This window comes from Ailuropoda melanoleuca, chromosome 15 (genome assembly GCF_002007445.2).
Source record: "Ailuropoda melanoleuca isolate Jingjing chromosome 15, ASM200744v2, whole genome shotgun sequence".
Taxonomy (NCBI): domain Eukaryota; kingdom Metazoa; phylum Chordata; class Mammalia; order Carnivora; family Ursidae; genus Ailuropoda; species Ailuropoda melanoleuca.
The window spans coordinates 16,147,413-16,169,362 of NC_048232.1; the positions used below are offsets into that span (position 1 = coordinate 16,147,413).

The 21,950-nt window shown below is 38.2% G+C and overlaps 1 protein-coding gene across 2 annotated transcripts in view; it reads left to right on the forward strand.

Annotated features, from left to right (window-relative positions):
* MRC1 (mannose receptor C-type 1) overlaps nucleotides 1-21,950 on the forward strand; it is a 92,684-nt gene that overhangs the window by 62,577 nt on the left and 8,157 nt on the right. The window contains exons 17-26 of one of the 2 annotated variants that reach the window (XM_002918637.4): nucleotides 579-742; nucleotides 2,120-2,187; nucleotides 3,462-3,562; nucleotides 4,247-4,389; nucleotides 4,758-4,872; nucleotides 7,833-7,999; nucleotides 10,957-11,059; nucleotides 14,158-14,390; nucleotides 17,128-17,293; nucleotides 18,177-18,326. In XM_002918637.4, the coding sequence (XP_002918683.1) occupies nucleotides 579-742; nucleotides 2,120-2,187; nucleotides 3,462-3,562; nucleotides 4,247-4,389; nucleotides 4,758-4,872; nucleotides 7,833-7,999; nucleotides 10,957-11,059; nucleotides 14,158-14,390; nucleotides 17,128-17,293; nucleotides 18,177-18,326 (1,410 nt within the window). The remainder of the gene's footprint in view (nucleotides 1-578; nucleotides 743-2,119; nucleotides 2,188-3,461; nucleotides 3,563-4,246; nucleotides 4,390-4,757; nucleotides 4,873-7,832; nucleotides 8,000-10,956; nucleotides 11,060-14,157; nucleotides 14,391-17,127; nucleotides 17,294-18,176; nucleotides 18,327-21,950) is intronic. The other variant, XR_002142553.2, reaches the window with a different exon arrangement.

A 21,950-nucleotide genomic window follows, 5' to 3' on the forward strand; every position in this document is an offset into this window, starting at 1 on the left:
CAAAGTGCCTTTTTCTATAGAAGGTAACAGTTACGGATTCCAGAGAATAGGACATGGGTATCTTTGGGGGCTCGTAGTCAGCCTGTAGTAGCATGAACTGTAGAATACCATGGTTTGGAAGAAGGCTTAGGAGCCCCCCTGGTGTGTGAATTCCTTGCTTCTCCAGTTATACACTGAAGCGCCCAAGTCCATCTATTACAGGCTCTTTGTTATATTGATATGAAAGCTGATTTCTCCCTGCTTCCCCTTCTTGAACTCAGAATATCAGGGGTGAAGTTAGTCCTGGTAAGTCCTGCCAGCTATGTGATCTATTGATAAAAGTAACATTGGGAGTTCTTTGATGCAATGATGATACATGGAACTTAATCGAGAAGAAAAGTTCCAGAGTTGGTGCAAAGTGGATATCAGGCCTTAGGTAATTCAGTCTGTATTTGGCGTAAACAGCCTGCTTATTTTGCGCTCTCAGAGTTGCAGATACTGCTGAGAAAGCTACTCTGTCCTTTTCTGTTTTGTGTACCACACAGGCTGGGTTCTTGAATTTGTCTGTAAAATTCACCCTTTTTCCATTAATTTTTCAGATCCACCAGTCACTGAAGATGGGTGGGTTATTTACAAAGACTACCAGTATTATTTTAGCAAAGAGAAGGAAACCATGGACAAAGCCCGAGAATTTTGCAAGAAGAACTTTGGTGATCTTGTTTCTATTCAAAGTGAAAGTAAAAAGAAGTTTCTATGGAAATATGTAAGAATTTGATTAATTGGAGAATGAAACAGTGATGCAATAAGCAAAGATAGAGTTTACTATTAGTATCCCATGGTGCAGTTTCAAATTATGGGCTGAATTTGAATTTTCTAAGGTCAGGACAAAGATGTCAATGCCAGAGGAGGAGAGGTGGATGCTGGCCATAACAGAAATGAGTGACCTGTTTGTTTAAATATTCAGTGCAGAATCACAGACCCCAGAAAGTTTTTAGTCAAGACTTTGTGAGGACCCAGACGTGATAGCTTTGAGTTCACTAATTTGATCTTCAAAGATCATAATTCTTAACTAGTTGTTATAGATCAATCCTGGACCCTTTGTATATAGTGTAGGTTGATTATTTAAAAATCCATCTTAGTTGAACCGAATTGTTGGTTAAAAGTACAGCTTGATTATTCACATGAAAGTCTTCCTTGGTTGTACCAAAATTGTCACATAACAGTGAGAGCATAGTTTATTCTTTTCAAAGGTAGTTGGCTTAGTATTTCTTTTTCAAAATCTTCATGGCATCCTTGCTGCTTACCAGAAGGGAGTTAGGAGGGAAAGCAGAAAAAAATAAGGTGAACATAATGAAAATAAAAATTCATTTGCTTACAAGGTATTAGAGTGTAGTGTGACTTATCTTCATCTTTGTGGATATATCTTGGTTTGAAATTTTTAGGGAACTTCCTAATATTGCACAAATATATATGTGGATGAAGACTTTCCTTAAGCCAAGTACTAAATGGTTACTTTGTTTTAAAGGATATCTTCAACAACCTTATAACTATAGGCATTTGGTACTATAGAGAATGATTTAAGATATTCGTTTTATAAATTCAGGTTCTTATATAGTGCGCATATTTTTCTTTCTCTTTTTTTTTAAAGCTTATTTATTTAAGTAATTTCTACCCCCAACGTGGGGCTCGAATTCACAACCTCAAGATCGAGTCACATGCTCCTCTGACTTCGCCAAGCACCCTAATATTTTCCTTATTATTTCTATGAAAAACATAACTTTGAATGTACGACAGAATTTCTGCATGAATCCCCCCTTAGAGAAGGTCCCAGATGGGCTGCCTAATTAATAAGTAGGTTTTATTTAAGGATTTTTTTTTATTATAGGGGTGCTTGGGTGGCTCAGTTGGTTGAACATCAAGTCTTGGTTTTGGCGCAGGTCATAATCTTGGGGTCCTGAGATCGAGCCCCACGTTGGGCTCTGCACTCAGCATGGAGTTTGCTTGAGATTCTCTCTCTCTCCCTCTGCCCCTCCCCCAGTCATGCTCTATCTCGCAGATAAATAAATAAATCTTTATTTAAAAAATAATTTTCTCATTATATAAGTAAGGATTGAACTATATGTCAACTTCCGTCTTTCAGGTAAACAGGAATGATGCACAGCCAGCGTATTTTATTGGCTTACGGATCAGCTTGGATAAAAAGTTTATGTAAGTACATCCAAATGAAACAACTTTGCTTCGGAGAGTGATCTGATAAAACATGTAAGAGTTATTTTGGCACTTTAGCTTTGCTGGATACATTTTTAAAAATCCTACCGAGTTCTCAATCTAAAAAGGGTCTTTAAAAAGACAAAAAGAATTTTTAAAAATCCTGTTGAATATTTTCAACATCGTAATTCTCAAACAGACAACTCAAAGTTTGACTTAATCTTGCAAAACACCTATCTTGTTTTAGGGTATCATCACACGTTAGCCAGTGATCTAGTAAGAAGATGTGCTATACAAATGTGAATATTGAACTTATTTTGAAAATTGTGATTCCCATTTAGACCATCCTTGGCGCACAGAATTAAAGGGTCCTTTTATGTTGCCGCACTTACTGCTTTCACAGCACTACTTTGAAATGCCCTCGCACTGCCTGAAATGCTTTTCCTTCAAAGGAATGACTGTACTGTTTTCCATTAGATACAGGGGCCAGGAAAAGCTGTGGGAGGGAGGAAATTAGTACATTTTTGGGGTTTCCGTCCTTGTTCATTAATACACATGTTCTCCTAAGTTTGAAGAGCAGATATGTCTTCCTGGCTCAGTCACAGATGTTTTAGCCACATATGTTCCGCTTGACCATTAATTGCCATTTTTGAGCAATAGAGACCCAAACTCACACTCATTATTTTTAAAGATCGGAAGTGCTTTATGCTTCTTTGGACAAGCACCCGTTTCAATCATCTCTTAAATGAGAGGGTCCATTTGATGATCTCTTGCTCTCTTTCCAGCTAACAGACTCTGAATTATAATTTATGAAAATAAGCATTGGCCCACATACCTTAGGAAAAGCCTAGAACAAACATGAAAATCAGAAGATGGGCTTAATGAGAGACTCTGAATTCTTGGTCTCTCTCTATGGGTGGTTTTGTTTTGCGGGAATCACTCCGAGAGGCTATTTGCTTCTGGCCCACTTCCCGAGAAACCGGGGTCTCCATGACCTCTCTCACTTCAAGACAAAAGGTAGCTTCTTCCAGGGAGGGAAAAGAAGACAGACTAGCCAGGGCACTGAGTTGCCGCAGAGGAAGGAGCACAGTGCCACGGGAAGCACCAACCACTTGGGAGTTTTCCTGCTGGTCTTCTAGAATCCTCTCTTCTGTTTGCTTAAAATCCTGTGCCCTGTTCATCTTCGTTGACTAACCTGTTCCCCACACCAGGCTGTAGCCAGTTATCCTAATGTTTGGATTATTATTGCTAAATGCCTGAATTTTCTTCTCCAGTTGGATGGACGGAAGCAAAGTGGATTACGTGGCTTGGGCCACAGGTGAACCTAATTTTGCAAATGACGATGAAAACTGCGTGACCATGTATTCAAATTCAGGTAGACAATATAAAAATCTTGAATTTGCCTTGTGGTGTGATGTGTCATTTGCTACGTCCCTAGGCTAAAGGTAGCAAGTTGTTCACTTAAAGCAGGCCAGAAAAGCAGAGAAAATAAAGACGTTAAATTTCAGCAGCATCACTGTTTGGTTTGTGAGAATTGATGGTTAACATTTGCTCTAATACATGACACAGTCTTCTCACGTCTCATTTTACGTATTTCTTTATGTTTTGATTTGAGCAAAATATCCAGAATGTTTATCTATCTCCTTTATCTGTCTCCACATCTTTGTCTGTAAAATGAGATTAATGACGGAACTTACCTGTCGTTGAAAAGATTAAAGATATAACATACCTTAAAACACTAAGAAAATGCTTGGTATATCTAAGTGTAGGTATTATTAAATTATTGTTATTAGCTCTTACTGGCTATTTAGATAATACATCTGCAACACCAGGTTTATTCTGGGTTCCCAGGAAGCTCTCTATAAAGTTGAACTCTGACCAGTTTCAGTGAAAGAACAAAAGGGCAGGGCAAAGATCTTTCTAGCCACTTGTGTAAAAATGTTTGTAGTCAAAGCCATTTCTGAGAATCCTTCTAAAACATAAATGCATTTTTTTTTAAAAAAAGAATGTTTTTAAATGCAAATATGAAAGTCTAACTTGGCTCTTTGTCCTTTGCCAGGGTTTTGGAATGACATTAATTGTGGTTATCCAAATGCCTTCATCTGCCAGAGACATAATAGCAGCATCAATGCCACCGTGACTCCAACGGTGCCTTCAGTCCCAGGAGGTTGTAAGGAAGGCTGGAATTTTTACAATAACAAGGTACTAAGAAAATTAGTGGTCGTCTTGGTATTGATCAATACAGAGAGTGACAGTGCCAATCTTTCAGCTCAGAGGTAACTTTTGCTTACCTAAGGACTTCAGAAAAATGTAGGCAAGGATAGATAGAGGTTCCTATGTCAAATGCTTTATGGAACTAGAGAGTGTACTTAGAGATGTGTGTCCTTTGTTCTGAGGAAGAAAAAAACTTTGCGAAGGAAGTTCATGGGTGATAAAACTCTCTTAACCTTTTGGATCTCTATTTGGTTGGAGAAAATTTATATGCAGCTATAATCTTTGTGAAAATTTTTCATTTCTTCAGAGGAAACACTATGATCTGTACTTAGTCCCTTTTTTTCCTTTCATCGAAGTGTTTCAAAATCTTTGGATTTGTGGAAGAAGAAAGAAAAAATTGGCAAGAGGCACGAAAAGCTTGCATAGGATTTGGGGGAAATCTGGTATCGATCCGCAATGAAAAAGAGCAAGGTATGCTGACATTGTACAATCCGTGATGCACTTAACTATGTAATTTCCCCCCCTGCTGATAGTAAATGATATTTTGGTTTTCCAGAATAAACTCTAGACAGGGGAGAGAACCCAAACTCACATGGAGAACTATTTTATTCAGTTATAGGCACCACCCTGGGCATTTAACATAGAAAGACCTTTTTCATTGTTAGGACAACTCTGCTAAGCCAGTTATCATCACCCCACTTGTGAATGAGGAAGTGGTGTTCAGGGAACCCACTGCTAAGCGGGAGGGTTGGGAATCAAACTGGCTCCTTCAACTTACATTCCATTCTGTTTCCACCAAACGAGTTTATTCCCCAAAGAGCCAAGGAAGTTGAGTAGTTCTAGGAGTGAAATGGAAAATTAGCAATTCTAATCACTTGATCACATACCTTAAAATGCAATAAAACTGATTTTTAAATAGGAAATTTGAACAAATTGGGACTTTTCCCCCCCGATAAAACATAAAGATAAACCAGAGCTTTGAAGAAAACACTGAAGGAGAAAACTCATCATATCCATATAGCAGATTGTAAAGTTCAGTATATTGTCAAGAGAAAGATAGTTGACCAGTTTTGCATGGTCTTTTCATGGCTGCCTTACCGGAAATAGATACTAAGCTGGATTAGTGACTTATCACTTGGAGGAGGATGCTGGCCACCTGCAGACCAGACCAGCCGGATGTGATGCAGTAACTAAATTCGTGGAGGGTTTGGAAGCTCTGCAGGCAGCAAGTGAGGCATATTTGAGAGACCTTCTGCTTTCACAGCCTGGAAAGAGGGGGTGTGGGCTATGAAAAGAGAAGGTGTAGACCCGTATCGTTCCAGAATGAAGACTTAGGACAAATGAATGGCTGTTACAAAGAAATAGATTTAGGCTCAAAATTGCGAGGTCGTTCTCACAATTAGAACTGATTAAATGAGCTGCTTTGTGAGTTCTCTACAGAGCTGTGAAAATGCTTACGTTGGAACGTTCTCAACTGGATGCTGTAGTCAGAATGGTACATAGCATGAAAGATGTTCAGTAAATATTTGTACGAATGAATTTATGTGCGTTGTTAAGGGGGAGATGGGGAACTGCATAATTTCTAAATTCCCTTTTGGGTTTGAGGTTGACTTCCAAAATCATTACCTGGAAGACATGGTATGTCTCAGAAAATATACAAAGAAAGCCCCAGGAACACTCTCCGGCCATCTCTCAAATGTTTTCTCTATTCCGTAAGTGCCGCCAGTGCTCTCTTGGAACACATGACACAATAAATCAACCAAGGTTTCACTGAGAGCCTTTGTCAAGTTCAGCAACTCGCCAGACACCGAAAGAAAAGGGTCAAACCATAGCACACAATAGAAACATTTTCAGAATAGAATATTCATATTTCTCCAACTGGCCTACCACATTTTGGGCTTAGCTACCCAGCAGAGAAACATAATAATTGATTTCTTCTCTTAACCACAAAGTGCTGATTCCTGGCATCACAAAATTAGAACCTGTGTAATAGAGATGTGCAGAAGGAAACAATTTTCAGATAAAATAACATTATTCCTGGCAAAACCGGCACACGTTGTTGAAGTTTTATTGTGGTTGTTGGCAGAAAAAAAGTCAGTGCTGAAATACTGGCAGGTAGTCCTTTTCCACATGCATTTTAATTTGGGGATGGGGAAAGTTAAGACCTTATTTAGGAAATAAAATAAAACCAAAATAAATATCTAGCCATGCTCTTCTCCCTCTGAAAAATGTTGAAAGGAAAAAAAATTTCCCTTTTACCTTCAGTTGAGAAAGAAGCAAACCTCTGAGCAGAGCGGTCACTGCCTCTGGAACCCTAGCAGGAAAATAAACATGTAACAATGGCCTTTCCGTGGAAATGTTTGTTTCATGAAGAAACAGATAATTGTATCTCTTTGGGCTTCTCTCTATTTTGCATTTCCTTTGCGTGACCCAGATGCTTAGTCACTCAGTCTCCTATGTGCATTCAGGAGTCGAGTATAAGCATTAAGTGTTGTAAGGTGTTCTGTCCGGTTGGTGTTCATTCACCTGGGCATCCTCGGCTCCTGGCAGGCAGCCAGGTGGCGTGGGGGGCACACGCAAGGGCACATAGACAAGGGATGGGGCACGTGTTCATTGAAGCCTTTTACAGCTTCTGGATATTTACCACCCTCCTCTCTGCCACAGAATGAGCAAGGAAGAAAGAGGCCACACTGGCTCTACCTTCTCTGCATTTTTCTAGATCTTCTCTCCTAATAATGCAAGTGCTTAGTGTCAGGGTGCCCCCCTGGTCCAAGCACACAGGGTGGATGGCCACTGACCCCTTAGCAGTTGCTGCCCGGGGGTGAGGGTTCCAACTGGGTAGCTCTTATGACTTGGAAATCCAAAGTCGTGATAACTTGACAGCCTCATGCTTCTTGTTTTGACAAGTAGGTTTCATTTTTGGAAGTTTTCTGAATTAAAAGTCTGTTTGCCCCCTAGTTTTTAGGATCAGATTATTTTATTTAAAGAATCAGGACACCTGCTAACTCATAGGATGAGTGTGTATGAATTAGAAACAGTATCTCTGTCTGCAGGACGGCAGGCAGCCACAGCCCAGATTGGGGTGTATGAGAAATATGAGAAAGAAACGTGTTGCACGGGGCATTGGGTGGACTCAGCCACCCTTGTCCCAGTTCCCCACTGCCCTTGGGCACAGTCCAGCCTGTCCATTTATCTGCAGTGGCCCCGATAAAACCTAGACTTTTATTATATGAAACTTTCCAAAGTACGAACTGAATTGATAAGGTAATACTAGGGTTAGAATGTGTTTGTTTTCCTGGTAAGTGGTTTTAAATAATAGTAAAGACCTTAATCACATACTCAGTATTTTAAAATTATGTATTTTGAATATTTTCCGTATTTTGAGTATTTTCCCCCAAAGGCTGAAATTATCTTGTGGAACTTTCTTTCAGCATTTCTTACTTATCATATGAAGAACTCCACTTTTAATGCCTGGACTGGGCTGAATGACGTGAATTCAGAGCACACGTTCCTTTGGACGGATGGGCGAGGAGTTCATTACACAAACTGGGGGAAAGGTTATCCTGGTGGAAGAAGGAGCAGTCTTTCCTATGAAGATGTAAATATCAGTTTCAGGTCACCTCTCTGTGTACTGTCGGCCTGCTTGGAGTCAGCCTATTAGTGATTCATCTTCTGTAAAAAATCCACCAGAGTTCTCCTTGATCTGGTTCATTCTCACAAATCTTAAGTGTTTCAGACTGAGCCAGCCTTGAGGGAAGGCGTATAAATTCAATTACAAACTCTTCAACTTGTGGGGTAGGTGGTGATGGTCTCAAGGGATGGGAAAGCCAGCTCCAGCCTGGATCTATGTTCTCGGTCAGGATGTACACTTGAACTCAGAGTTATCAATTTTATTTGTATCAGCTGCCTCTAACCCTTGAAGCTTGTAGTATGAGGGCTGTATGATTGGCAGCACTACTCCTTCTAAAGATAGAAGTTATCCTGACTGAGCTGCCATTTGTAGAGTACTTACCATGTGCCAAACCCCATGCTAGCTGCTCTCGTACATTAACCTAAGAGACAGGCGAGTGTTTATTTTAGTACTTTTAATCTTGCATCATTGAACAGTCAACCAGTCCATGCTAAACACCACACTAGGCATTGAGAAAAACATGGAGAAACAGAAGATTTCATTCTGACCTTAAAGAAGCTTATATTCATGTTAGACTGCAAGTCTGATACAGGAAAGAAGAGAGTTAAGAAATGCAACTGTATGATGACAGGATCAATGATAAAGCCCTGTAGCAATTAGAAGGAAAGAAGCCTACTGTGGGAAGGAATGATCTAAGCAGTCAATACTTATTTAGGGAGCCTTTCATTTGATGCAGAGAAGGAATATGAGAAAGAATCAACTATGGGTCTTTTCCTCAAGAGGTTTAAAACAGTGATTGGAGAAGTTGGGTGTGGGAGGTGGGAAACACCATGCTAAGTGGGCAAGGTGCATAAAGTCTTCAAGAAAAAGGCACCAGGTGGGTCTGGGCAGGAGTAAATGACTTGGGATATAGCAGGGCTTTTATACAGAAAAGAAGTAGGAATAAACTTTGAAAGGTTGACAGCAGGATTTAGAGAAATTTAATTGCCCTGGGAATGAGTTTGGACTTTGTCAGATGGGCAGCAAAAAAAGGTTAGAGTAGAAAAATGATCTGATCAAAATGGTGCCTTTATGATAATTAATTGGGTGAGCTCTGTGTAGGGTAGATATATTTAGGTGACGGGTTAGTGATTTTCTTTGGAGAAATTCTTTGAATCTTCATTTCATTCCTGAGCGCTGAAAACTTACTGAAGAAGTTGAACTAGAATGGAGTGGGGTGAGGTTTGCTTAAAAAAATTTCTAGATCAGAGGTGAATTTTGTGTAAAGCAAAAAAATCTTATTTTTGCCTAAGTTTTTTTTGTTTTGAGAACATAAAGACAAGCAGAAACAACAAAAGCAAAATCCGTAATCTCACCATCCAGGGGAAAAACACTGTTAATTTTTTGTTGAATTTATTTTTAGGCTTTTTCTTTGTGAAAAATAGAAAGTTTATTTCACAAAAAAATGGAATCAAAATACACATACTGTGTTGTTACAATTTCAGGACTTGAAAGATGAAGAGGATTAAATTCAGTGTGATAAACAGAGCGTGAGAGAACTTTTCATATGCCTTTTGTGGTGGAAACATGCTTGCTCTGTACAGGTTTTCTGGAGTAGAGCATAGGCTGTAAGCCAGGATAATGCAAGATAAGAATAGTTAAGAAGGAAGATGGGAATGAGTGGAGCATCTAAATGTAGGCTTGGGAGTTCCTGGGAGTTGAAGTTCGTGGGTTAATGAGGCTGGAGGCTGGAAGGTTGCAAAGGCAGCCAGAGCAGCATTTGTAAGCTACGGATCAGGGAATGAGGGGGATAAAGCCAAGGATTGGGTTCTTTCCATCTTTCTGCTCTCATCATTGGCATGCTGGCCTACTCTTCATTACTGGAGAGAAGTTCCAGTCATTCTGTCCGTTCAAGGACAATCTTCCCTTCCTTTGAGGCTCTTTCTCAACAAGAAACCCTGCTTACAGTACGCTTTGAATTCCTCACTTGTTGGGAAGCAGGGCAGTGCAGTGGCTCAGGTCTCTGCCAGGAGACAGAATGCTTGGGGTTTGAATCCTGCCTCTTATTTATTAGCTGTATAACCGTGGGCAAGTTAACCTGCGCCCCAATGAACAGGTGCCTCGGATCTCTCATCTATGAAATGGGCATACTCATAGTACCAACCTAAGGATGGATGTGAGTTTACAGGAATTAATATGTATATAGTACTCAACAATGTCAGATATTACAGGTGTGAGCTATAATTATTAGAACTGATGGGTTAAAGAAGCCCAACACATGATAAATCAAAATCTTCATCTGACATTGGTTGAAAACTTTGGCAGGTGCAGGTTTCATGACTTTTTTACTTGATTCGGCTCATAGACTGTCCTACGAAGCTTGATATTGCAAACATATTCACAATAAAAAATAGAAAACTCTTTCCAGCCTGGCATACTTCCCTGTAAGATGGCAAATAATGTGTGCAACTTTCTAGCTACACACCAGCAATTTGCTCTGAACCCATAATGATACTTGTATAAATTAAATTAGCAATGAAAAATATAGATTATACTTACTTCTCTTTTACGGTAGGCTACTGTTTTGGGGCTTGAATCATGAGAATTTATACAGAGAAGATATTGTGTTCTCCTAAGATTTGATTGCTAAATTTTGTTAGAGATTAATGCCATTTCTGATAGCGAAGTTTCTCAGACCTGTCTCTAAAATTATCCAGAGCTATCTGATTTTTAATTAAAAATAGTTCAGTGTAAGAGGTCCACATGGAAAGTGCGAGCAGTTGCATGGCAAGTAAGGATGAATTGAATGTAACTGTAAATGATTTAGGATGGTCTTTAAATTTGGTGGTTAGGAATGAGGGATTTTTTTTGGCTTAATAACGAATTGATTTAAACAATTTTTGATTCACACTGCTTTTTATTTTCCTTTCTCTGAAAATGTACAGGCTGACTGTGTGGTTATTATTGGAGGGAAATCAAGGGATGCAGGAAAATGGATGGATGACACGTGTGACAGTAAGCGGGGTTACATATGCCAGACACTTTCCGGTAAGTTCTACTAAACCTCGCCTGCCCATAGAGCTGGGGTTATTTAATATTTTTTTTTAAAAAATAACCTTCTTCTCAATTTTGCTGTAAACCTTAAACTGCTCTAAAGACATAAAGTTTTATTTAAAGAATGGCTATTCTCATGCAATTGTTTCTCACCTCAATCCATGGGTGCCTGTGACAGAGAAAAAGGGGGACATTTTCTAGAAACTATTCATGAGCGTACCCCTTCATCCGTTACCAAAAAATTTTGTGCAGATTACACTTGAAGTTGGAACTTTTTCCAACTTCGTAAGAAATGTAGGATTTTCACTTACCTGTACCTTTTAAAAAATGTCACAATAAGAATACTTTGTTTCTGCTTGCCTAATTTTAGAACCAGTGGCACATAACATCATATATGCCTCATTGGTTCTGTATCCTCTGCCTTTAAAAGTTTAGATATCTTTTTTTTTTTAAGCTTTTAAGTAATCTCTATACACCATGTGGGACTTGAACTCACAACCCCGAGATCAAGAGTCTCATATTCTACCAACTGAGCCAGCCAGGCACCCCTAAAAATGTAGATATCGGATTTGTGTTTCATTTTGTATCTTAAGAAGCCCTATAGTTAAACAAAAATAAAACAGAAAATGTGCATAATTACTGAGAGTCCAGATTATGGTTGTACGCGCTTTAGTCTCCAGCGAAAGAAGAATACGAATGGCTAGCTACAGAAAAAGAGGGTCAGAAATTAAAAGATGGTTTAGAGAGGAAGGTGCAGGGTGGGGTGAGCTGCTCTCATCCTGAGAACAGCTCTTAGAGTTCAAATTAGAAGGTACTTCTTCTAATACATCAAATCAATTTTTCTACACTTTCTAGGGAATCCGGGAGCTAAGGTCAACTCATGACCAAGAGTGAAAATCACTTATGCTATTTTCAGATGATTGAAAAGTACTGCAGAAATTCTAAACTTTCATTAATTCAGAAGCTGGTCCAGGACCTGTCGCTTTGCCTCTGTGCTATGTCCTATGGTACCAGAATCTTAGGCCACCAGAAATGCACACATACCATCTGAGTCTCTGTTTTGAGGAAAGGAGGGACTATCCTTCCAGGAGTGAAGGACGACTCACAAGCTCTTTGAAAATCTTTTTCTCCTTATTATACACTTAAGTGATAGACTATTTGCCACTGATAAAAGTTTATTGAGAAATAAAAAATATTTATCATTCACATATACATTTGTGTTTTCATTCATATATATGTAATATATGAATATATATTTTTAAAAATATGTTTTATATATTTAGCCATTTTAAAACTTTTAAAAAATATGTAACACATATTTGTTGATGTTTTAGAAAATGCAGAAAAGCATAAAGAAGGGGAAAAAGTCGCCCACAATCCAACCACCTGAAAATAACCTCTCAATATTTTAGTTTTTCCTTATAATTATTTTATGAATGTGTTAATAAACAAGCCAATTGGACAGATGAGCTGTTTCCTAATTGCATATAGCTGTCTGTGAAACTTTTTTTTAAGCTTTCAAGCCTCATTTGCCACGTTTAGTGGCCCCCAAATCCTCCGCAGGTATTAAGACAAACCCAGACCTCCCCGAGTTGGTAAATTGTAAGATTATTCAGTCTCTTCAAGCTGTACCATGTGAGGGTGCTGATCTGGGTCTCTTGGTTTGATGATATTCTTCTACTAACACAAGGTGGCAGCAACAGCAGTAGAAAGGGGAAGGTGCCCCTTGCCAAAATAAAGTCATTACCACACTAGGCGTAATCAAAAGCACGTTTGGCATTTGGATAGTGATAGAACAAGGCAGATGGTAGATTAGGGCGGTATATAGTGGAACACGTCTGAGAATTAGCCAAGACAAAATTGGTAGGCAAGGACATGTAGAACCCTAGACTAGGAGCTGGCATTTTTTTTCCTGTAGAGAGACACATTGTAAATATTTTAGGCTGTAAATATGCATTCTCTGTTGCAACTACTCAACCCTGACATGATACTAGGCAGTCATAGACAACATGTAAACAAGTGAACGTGGCTGTGATCCAATAAAACTTTATTTATAGACACAAATTTGGATTTCATATAATGTTTACATGTCACAAAAATTATTCTTATTTCATTATTATTATTATTATTTTTTGTCAGCCATTTAAAAGCAATTCTTGGCTCATTGGCTTCAAAAACAGACAACAGACCAGATTTCACCCTGTGGCTGTCATTCACTAACCTCTCACTTTAGGGCATCCATCCATTAGGGGACACAGAAAGAAGATCTTTTTTGGGGTGTTGACAGTAAGTGGCACAAAGGATGGATGGGCCTACAACAGCCATTAGAAACCCATGCTGGAGGACTGAGGAAAAAAGTTCAGAAAGCCAAAGTGGCTCTGCATAGAAGGGCTCTAGCCCCTGAGTCAGTTTGGTTAAGATATGGGAGGCCTGGATGAAGGGCATAGGCAATCATCAGTAGGAGAAAAGCCTGATCCTGGGATAGGGGTTCAATGAGCCCAGGACTGGTGTCTGGCGTCATGCCAAAACTTAAAGCCAGTTCCCAAAGGTGCATTACTAACAGGTAGAGTCAAATAGATACAAATAGATGCAAATTCATGGAGAGGGTGCAACAGACAGAGGAGGGGGAGGAAGACTGTTGGTGACCTTGAAATATGACCAAGATGATAAAATAAAGATTAGTAATGACAGGATGATAGATATTCTTTAATTGATGGGATTAAACTGTGTGATTTCATTCAGATACTAGATTTCGTTGAATTTGCAAGCTTTTTGGTTTTATTTGCTTTTTTCCATTTTTTGGTTTTTGGGTTTTTTATTTTAGTTTAGAAACTTGATCACGTATCTATACTAATGGTCTAAATACAGTTTGGAAATTATTTCATTCAACCAGCCATACTGCTTAAAAAACAGAACTTTGTTTTTCAGTGTGAAATGACTCATGAAAATATTTTTAGCACCCGATGGTTTAGATTTATGCTATTCTGATTATTTTTATAATGTACAAGATACGGTAGTGGACGAAGTGTACCATTAACGCTCAAAGTAATGTATATTGATAATGCTAATGAAGACGAATTTTTTTATTCCAGACTCTTCCTTGCCTAATCCTCCAACAACAATTCCAACAGATGGCTTTATTAAATATGGTGAAAGTAACTATTCACTCATGAAATTAAAATTAGAGTGGCATGAAGCAGAGAAGTATTGCAAGCTTCACAGTTCCCTTATTGCTAGCATTCTCGATCCCTACAGCAATGCATTTGCGTGGATGCAAATGCAAAGATTTAATGAACCTGTGTGGATCGCCCTGAACAGCAACTTGGTAAGATGCCGGAAGCATGTGTGACTTGACATGATTGATAAATTGTGATTAAGCATGATTCTCTTTCTATTCATTCTGCTGCACATGTGTTATATGTAAGACACTGTACTGGGAGATACATATGATGCTGACATGAACTAGACCCAATCTTGCAAGGATCCAATGCTTTCAAGGATCTAGCAAGCTAGTGATATGTGTCAGAAATCAAACTAAGATTTATATAGCTTATATTAACTTTAATATTGCTTTTGAATATTAAAATTAGATTCTGCATCTAAGCATTTGTATTTATTAACTAACTCCTCTCTAGTGTCCCAATTACAACTATGCCATCGGAATTAAGCAAGCAGATCAGGGGCATGGTTCTTGGATCATGAGGACACTTCTTATTTTTTGTGGCAAGCCATTCTAGAGTTATCAGTCCTTAAGTTGTGTGAAGAATTTCACTGCAGTCAATTCTCTGTGTTCCGTAAAAGAAAAAGGCATGTTGGCAGAGGATTGGGGTGGCAGGCGGGGGCTGTGGGCACAGAACTAAGAGTGGTGATGAAGTTGCCGAAATATCCCTCCGAGTTTTCTCTGATGCCCTGTGATCCGTCTATCCTCCATCTATTTCGCTAGCCAGCCAGCAAACTTCCTAATAGAAGAAATAGGGATGTCTGCAAGTAACTAAGAGACAAGATCGAAAATGTCGAAGAGAGGTATATTAAAGTGCTAACAAGAGGAGGGAAAAGGGATGGGCTGAGTCAGGGAAGAAGGCTGAGGAGGCTCCTCAGAGAAAGTGGACTTTATAGAAGTAGTCTAGGGTGGTGGAACACAAGGAAGGAGAACCACGAAGAGAGGAAAAGACAGGAGATAGAACTGGAAAGTAGGTTGGCGTCAGAGTGATAGAGCTTCTAATGCTGTGCTACAGAGATCAAAACGTACACTTCGTGCTCAGAGTAATTCCTGAGTAGGGAAATAAATATTTAAAAGTAAGTGGTTCCATAATGATTTTTGTGATTAAACTTAGGCAAGACATTTTTATGTCTATGTTGACTCTGTTTTTATGGATTAATTTGCTTGATAGTTCACTCATTTTCTTCTCATAGACATGGTCACAATTCTCTCGTGAGTTTAAAATAGGCTTTTATTTATTTTTAGAGAGATTAAGCAGCTTTTCCACCATACCAATATTTATAATTAAAACAGTAGTATTATCTTCCTTATGTCTGTGGAATTAATGACTATGTAAGCATTATTTGATTAAACATGATAGAATACTACAAAATCTTAACTTGGGATAACACATGCTTTTGCTTTTGTCATTAAATCTTTGGTAATTGGCTTGGTAAATTAAATAATGCAGTTAAAATGGAGACTATTTGAATTATTTCAAAATTCATTTATCTCTTTAATACTATATATATCATATTTTTTAGGCATTACTTGTAAATTCTCTCTTAGACTGTTAAAAGGATATTATTGATAAGTAATATTTTTGATGTTAGTAACTGATATGTGATCATAAATTCATTCTACTAAATTTAATAAGAAAGTAAGTGTGAAAATTGAATAAAACAATCAGCTGTGTAAAAATTACTGTCATGATTTGTTGAAAGACCACCTTGCTGGAAAGCAAGACCCCTAGGCTCCTCTGTTACCTGTCCATCTGAACTCGCCTGTCATTTGTCGTGTGCACTTTTTAAAAAACTAAAAAATGAGATCAGAAGAGATTAGTATTTCTCTCCAAGGTCTATTAAGTTCAGGGAGAAGATCAGAAGAGATTAGTATTTCTCTCTAAGGTCTAGTAAGTTCAGTGAAAATTACTTAATTTTTATTATTTCAGTGATAATACAATAAATATTTTATTTGTTCTGAAGACAAAATTTGTATTTTACACTGAAAACCTGTGAAGAAAGAGTTTCATAGAGTAAGACATCGGTTTTTCTAAGTCTGTGTTTTTCAAAGTAGCTTTCAAGGGTGTAGTTATGGGGAACTCCAAGAGTCTCTCTAAAAGAAAAGTAACAACCCCTGAATTTAAGTTGGTAGAAATGACTTGTAATGTCCTTTTTGTTCTGAAATGTTGACGATTGTTGGTCCAATCACAGTCCTAAATGCACTTTTACTCCTCCCTGGGTTCTTTTGGTGCTTTCTTTTTTTTTTTTTAATGTTTTTTTAATTATATTATGTTACTCACCATACCGTACATCCCCGGTTTCCAATGTAAAGTTCGATGATTCATTAGTTGCGTATAACACCCAGTGCACCATGCAATACGTGCCCTCCTTACTACCCATCTCCAGTCTATCCCATTCCCCCACCCCCCTCCCCTCTGAGGCCCTCAGTTTGTTTCTCAGAGTCCATAGTCTCTCATGCTTCATTCCCCCTTCTGATTACCCCCCCCTTTCTTTATCCCTTTCTTCCCCTACCGATCTTCCCAGTTCTTATGTTCCATAGATGAGAGAAATCATATGATAATTGTCTTTCTCTGCTTGACTTATTTCACTTAGCATTATCTCCTCCAGTGCCGTCCATGTTGCAGCAAATGTTGAGAACTCGTTCTTTCTGATAGCTGAGTTATATTCCATTGTATATATGGACCAACTTCTTAATCCAGTCATCTGTTGAAGGGCATCTCGGTTCCTTCCACGATTTGGCTATTGTGGACAATGCTGCTATGACCAGTGGGGTGCATATGGCTCTTGGTGTTTTCTAACTGAGGCAAGACTCCATGTTAGCGGTGTTTTCCTCCCTGCAGACCAATAACGAGTATGCTTGGACTGACAAGTGGAGGGTGAGGTATACTAACTGGGCTGCCGATGAGCCCAGACTGAAATCAGCCTGCGTTTATATGGATTCTGAAGGCTACTGGAAGACAGCGTCCTGCAATGAAAGTTTTTATTTTCTCTGCAAAAGATCAGATGGTAATTGAATACACAAAAACAATCGAGGGATTTGAAATTTTCTCAACAAGCTCATTATTGGTATTATTAAACAGTAACATGTCTTGGGGGTCTTAAGAATAAGATACTAAAACATATCCCTTCACCTCACAAAAGACTGACTTGGAAATAGACAAATGCCTAGAGATCCGAATAATGGAGATAGAAAATTTTCTTCAGTGCTAGAGTTCATTTGCACTTTTTGGATTTCTGAATTTTTATTATTGAGATTATCCTCTGAATCTATGATGTCAGATTTGTCTGGAAATCACGATTACCTTTTATATCAACAGCACACCTGTATCAAAATAATTCTTATCAGAATGCAAATAGATTAATCAGAGTCAGTGATATTATGGTTTTAGCTTTCCTAGAATACAGTCCTAGAAGTGAATAAGGATACAGGCCTAGAGTTTTAACTGTCACATTTCGTTATATCACAGACATCAGTCACAGCTAACAAGTGTTAATAGGGGTTAAGATTCCAGAAAAATTGTCTTGAAGGGGGACTCTCTTGGCAAATTGTTTTTAGGGAACCTTTTTAAAAAATAATGATTGGTGATAAAATTTTCCTTAGCTGCTACACTATTATACTACAGAAACTTCAGGTTTTATTTTACTTTATTTTTTTAATTTCTATTTTTTAAAGATTTTATTTATTTATTTGATAGAGATAGAGACAGCCAGCGAGAGAGGGAACACAAGCAGCAGGAGTGGGAGAGGAAGAAGCAGGCTCATAGTGGAGGAGCCTGATGTGGGGCTCGATCCCACAACGCCGGGATCACGCCCTGAGCCGAAGTCAGACGCTTAACCGTTGTGCCACCCAGGCCCCCCTATTTTACTTTAAATGTCTTTTTATGAACAGAAAACCCTGCCACCGAGCCCCCACAGCTGCCTGGAAGATGCCCCGAGTCAGAGCACACAGCGTGGATTCCTTTCCACAGTCACTGCTACTATATTGAATCGTCATACACAAGAAACTGGGGTCAAGCCTCTCTGGAATGCCTCCGAATGGGTAAGTGCCACATTTACTGTAAGAAAATCCCATCATCATCTATTCTGGACTACCATGGTACTAATAACACGGTACATTAGAATCATATGGGATGTGAGAACACCTGTTTATGTTTCTCCATAATTTATATTGTAACAGAATGGGCAACATCATGCCCCTCCCATGTGATTTATAACATTGTAGCCTCAAAATTTTAAAGAATTACAGTAGAAAGTAATCGTTGCTGAACAAGTCTTTCTTACTTTCTGCCCTAATATTCTAAATTGTTAGGATTGTCATTCTCAGTTGTCCAGAGTGCTGTGTTCACCTCTTCTCATTAGAAACTTGGGTTCCACAGTGCCCCGGAACCATTTTGCTTGACTGTTAATAGAAAAGCATTTAGCTCTGATTATCTTATCTGTGAAGAAAAACAAGACAAAATTCAAATAGACATGACATAGATGGATAATGTTCCTCTCAAAATAAAAATATTAAAGTTAATTTTTCAGAGTGCATTTAAAAATCCACTTAATTAAATCCCACTTTAAAAAAATTACTGAATTCTTCTTTTCCTAAATTTTGGTTATCTTCTAAGTCCGTGTTCTTTATCCAACAGTGATATATATATATATATATATATATATATATATATATACATACACACACACACAAGAGCTATATTCTCGTTTCCTTCAAATTCATTCAAAAGTCAACCTTGAGTTTGGACTTTTTTTTTTTTTTTACTTTCAGGCTTTTTTCTCCCTTAGTTCTATTGCGGTATAATCGATAAATAAAATTATAAGGCATTTAAAGTGCACAATGTGATGATTTGATACAGGTGTACATTGGGAAGGGATTCTCACCATCAAGTTAATTAACATATCTATCATATCACGTATTTACCCATTTTCTTTTCTTTTCTGGTGAGAACGCTTACGTTCTACTGTCTTGGCAAATCTCAATTTTATAATACGACATTATCAGCTATAGTCACCATATTATCCATTCGATCCTAAAACCTTATTTATCTTGTAACTGAAACATTGTACCCTTTCACCAGCATCTCCCATTTTTCCCCCACCCCACCCCACGGTCCCTGGCAACCACCATTCTTTCTGTTTTTTTTTTTTTTTTAATTCCACATATAAGTGATACCATGGAGTATTCATCTGTCTCTGTGTGGCTTATTTCCTTAGAATAATGTGGTTAGTCAGTGTCGTCACAAATAAATAAATACATATGTCACAAATACATGTGTATATATATGTATATATATACACACGTATGTATACACACACATATATACACACAGATATATATACTGTGTATGTGTAGTATACATATATGTACACATACAACATTTTCCTTATGCATTCATCTGTTGATGGATACTTAGGTTGTTTTTGTACTGTGGCTGTTGTGAATACTGCAGTGAACATGGGAGTAGAGAGGTATCTTTGAGAAGTGATTTCATTGCCTTTGGATATATATACCCAGAAATGGGACTGCTGTATCATACGATAGTTCTATCTTTAATTTCTTGCGGAAACTCCATGCTGTTTTCCATAGGGGCTGTATCAGTATACTTCCCCACCAACAGTGTACAAGGGGTCTCTTCTCTCCATAGCCTTGCTAGCATTTATCTCATCTTTTTGATAATAGCCAGTCCAACAGGTGTGAGGTGATGCCTCATCCCATCATGGTTTTGATTTGTATTTCCTTGATGATTAGTGACGTTGAAAATTTTTTGATGTACCTGTTTGCCATTTTTAAGTCTTCTTTGGGGGAAAAAAATGTCTATTCAGTTCTATTTGCCTATTTTTCAATTGGGCCATTTGTTTTTTTGCTATTGAGTTATGTAAGTTCCTCGTGTATTTTAGATATTAAACCTTTATTAGGCTATGCAGTTTGCAAATATTTTCTCCCCTTCCATAGGTTGCCTTTTCATTTTGTTGATGGTTTCCTTGGCTGTGCAGAAGCTTTTTAGTTTGTTGCAGTCCCATTTATGTATTTTTGGTTTTGTTGCTTTTGCTTTTGGTGTCAAATATATAAAAAAAAAAATTATCCCCAAGAAGAATGACAAGGAGCTTACCACCTGTTTTCTTCTTTTTACTCCTCTGGATATATTTGACTCCCCCTTCTTCTAGGCCATTGTTTCTTGCTTCCACTGTATCTGGTCTGCTGTTGAATCCCACTATCGTTGTGTTTCAGTTCCATTATCTAACCCTGTGATTTCTGTTTGGTACTTTTAGATTCTTTCTTTCTCTTTGTTGAAATGTTCACTTTGTGCATTGCTTTTTTGACCTCAGTGAGCATCTTTATAACTGTTATTTTGAACTCTGTCAGATGAATCAGTCATCTCTGTTTCATTAAGATCCGTTTGGAGATTTATCTTGTTCTTTTGTTTGGAACATATTTCTCCTTTTCTTCATTTTCCTTGGCTCTCTGTGTTGGTTTCTGCACATTGCATAAAACAAACACCACTCCCAGTTTTGAAAGTCTGGTGTCATGTAGGCGATGAACCTCATCAGTCAACCCAACCCAACCTCCTGCTTGTCTCTCAAACCTTTGTGATGGTCTACACTGCCATCTATTTTTTTTTTTTTTTAGTGGCTCCCAGTAGTTGAGTGTGTGCAAGGGTCCTATGATGTTCCAAAGGAGAAAATCACAGTCAGCACATAACTGTATGCCAGACCCTCAAGTAGCAGCTAGGAAAGTATGTAAGCCAGGTGTGTGTACATGCTCCTTCCATAGAAATATTGGTGACCTGCTTTTGTCATTGAGCCAAGCCAGAGAAAAAAGGTGGCGGAAGTACTCACCAGATACCCCCCAGGCTCTGTGGAAGATCACATCTTGACCCTAGATGCATGCAAATTAGCAGCTGGACCACAGGGCAGTGGGTTGTAAAGGATGCAGTCAGTCCCTCTCCAAGAGAAGGCTGAAAAATGGGCATGTTTATCTAGGGATGTCTTAATTTTCCCCTCACTTTTGAAGGATAGTTCTGCTGGATAGAAAGTTGCTAGTCAACAATCATTTTTTTTTTTCCAGACTTTTTTAGTATCTCGTGCACTGCCCTCTGGCCTCCCTGGTTGTTGAGAAATCAGTGTTAGTTTTTTTTTGAGGATCTCTTGTACATGATGAGTTACTTCTCTCTTGCTAATTTTAAGAATCTCTATCTTTTGATAGTTTGCAATGTGAATTTCCTTGCAGTTACCTTACTTGGCGCTTGGATAGATGTGGAGTTTCCTAGATGTGTACACTAATGTTTTCCATCAAATTTCAGAATTTTTGACCATTATTTCTTCAAGTATTCTTTTTGCCTCTTTCTCTTTTCCTTCTCAGGCACCCATTAAGTATGTTTTGATATACTTGATGATGTCTCACTAATCTTGGAGGCTCTGTAAATTTTTCCTTTTTTCCCCCCATTATTCACACTGGATAATTTCAATTTACCTGTTTTCATTTTTTTGGTTATTTCTTTTGCTTAATCAAATCTGCTGTTAGGCTGCTCTGGTATATTTTTCCTTTCAATTATTGTGATTTTCAACTCCAGAACTTTAAGAAATAATTTCCATCTCTCTCTCAGTATTCTCTATTTGGTGAGACATTACTCATACTTTTTTTTTTTTTTTTCATTTTTTACAC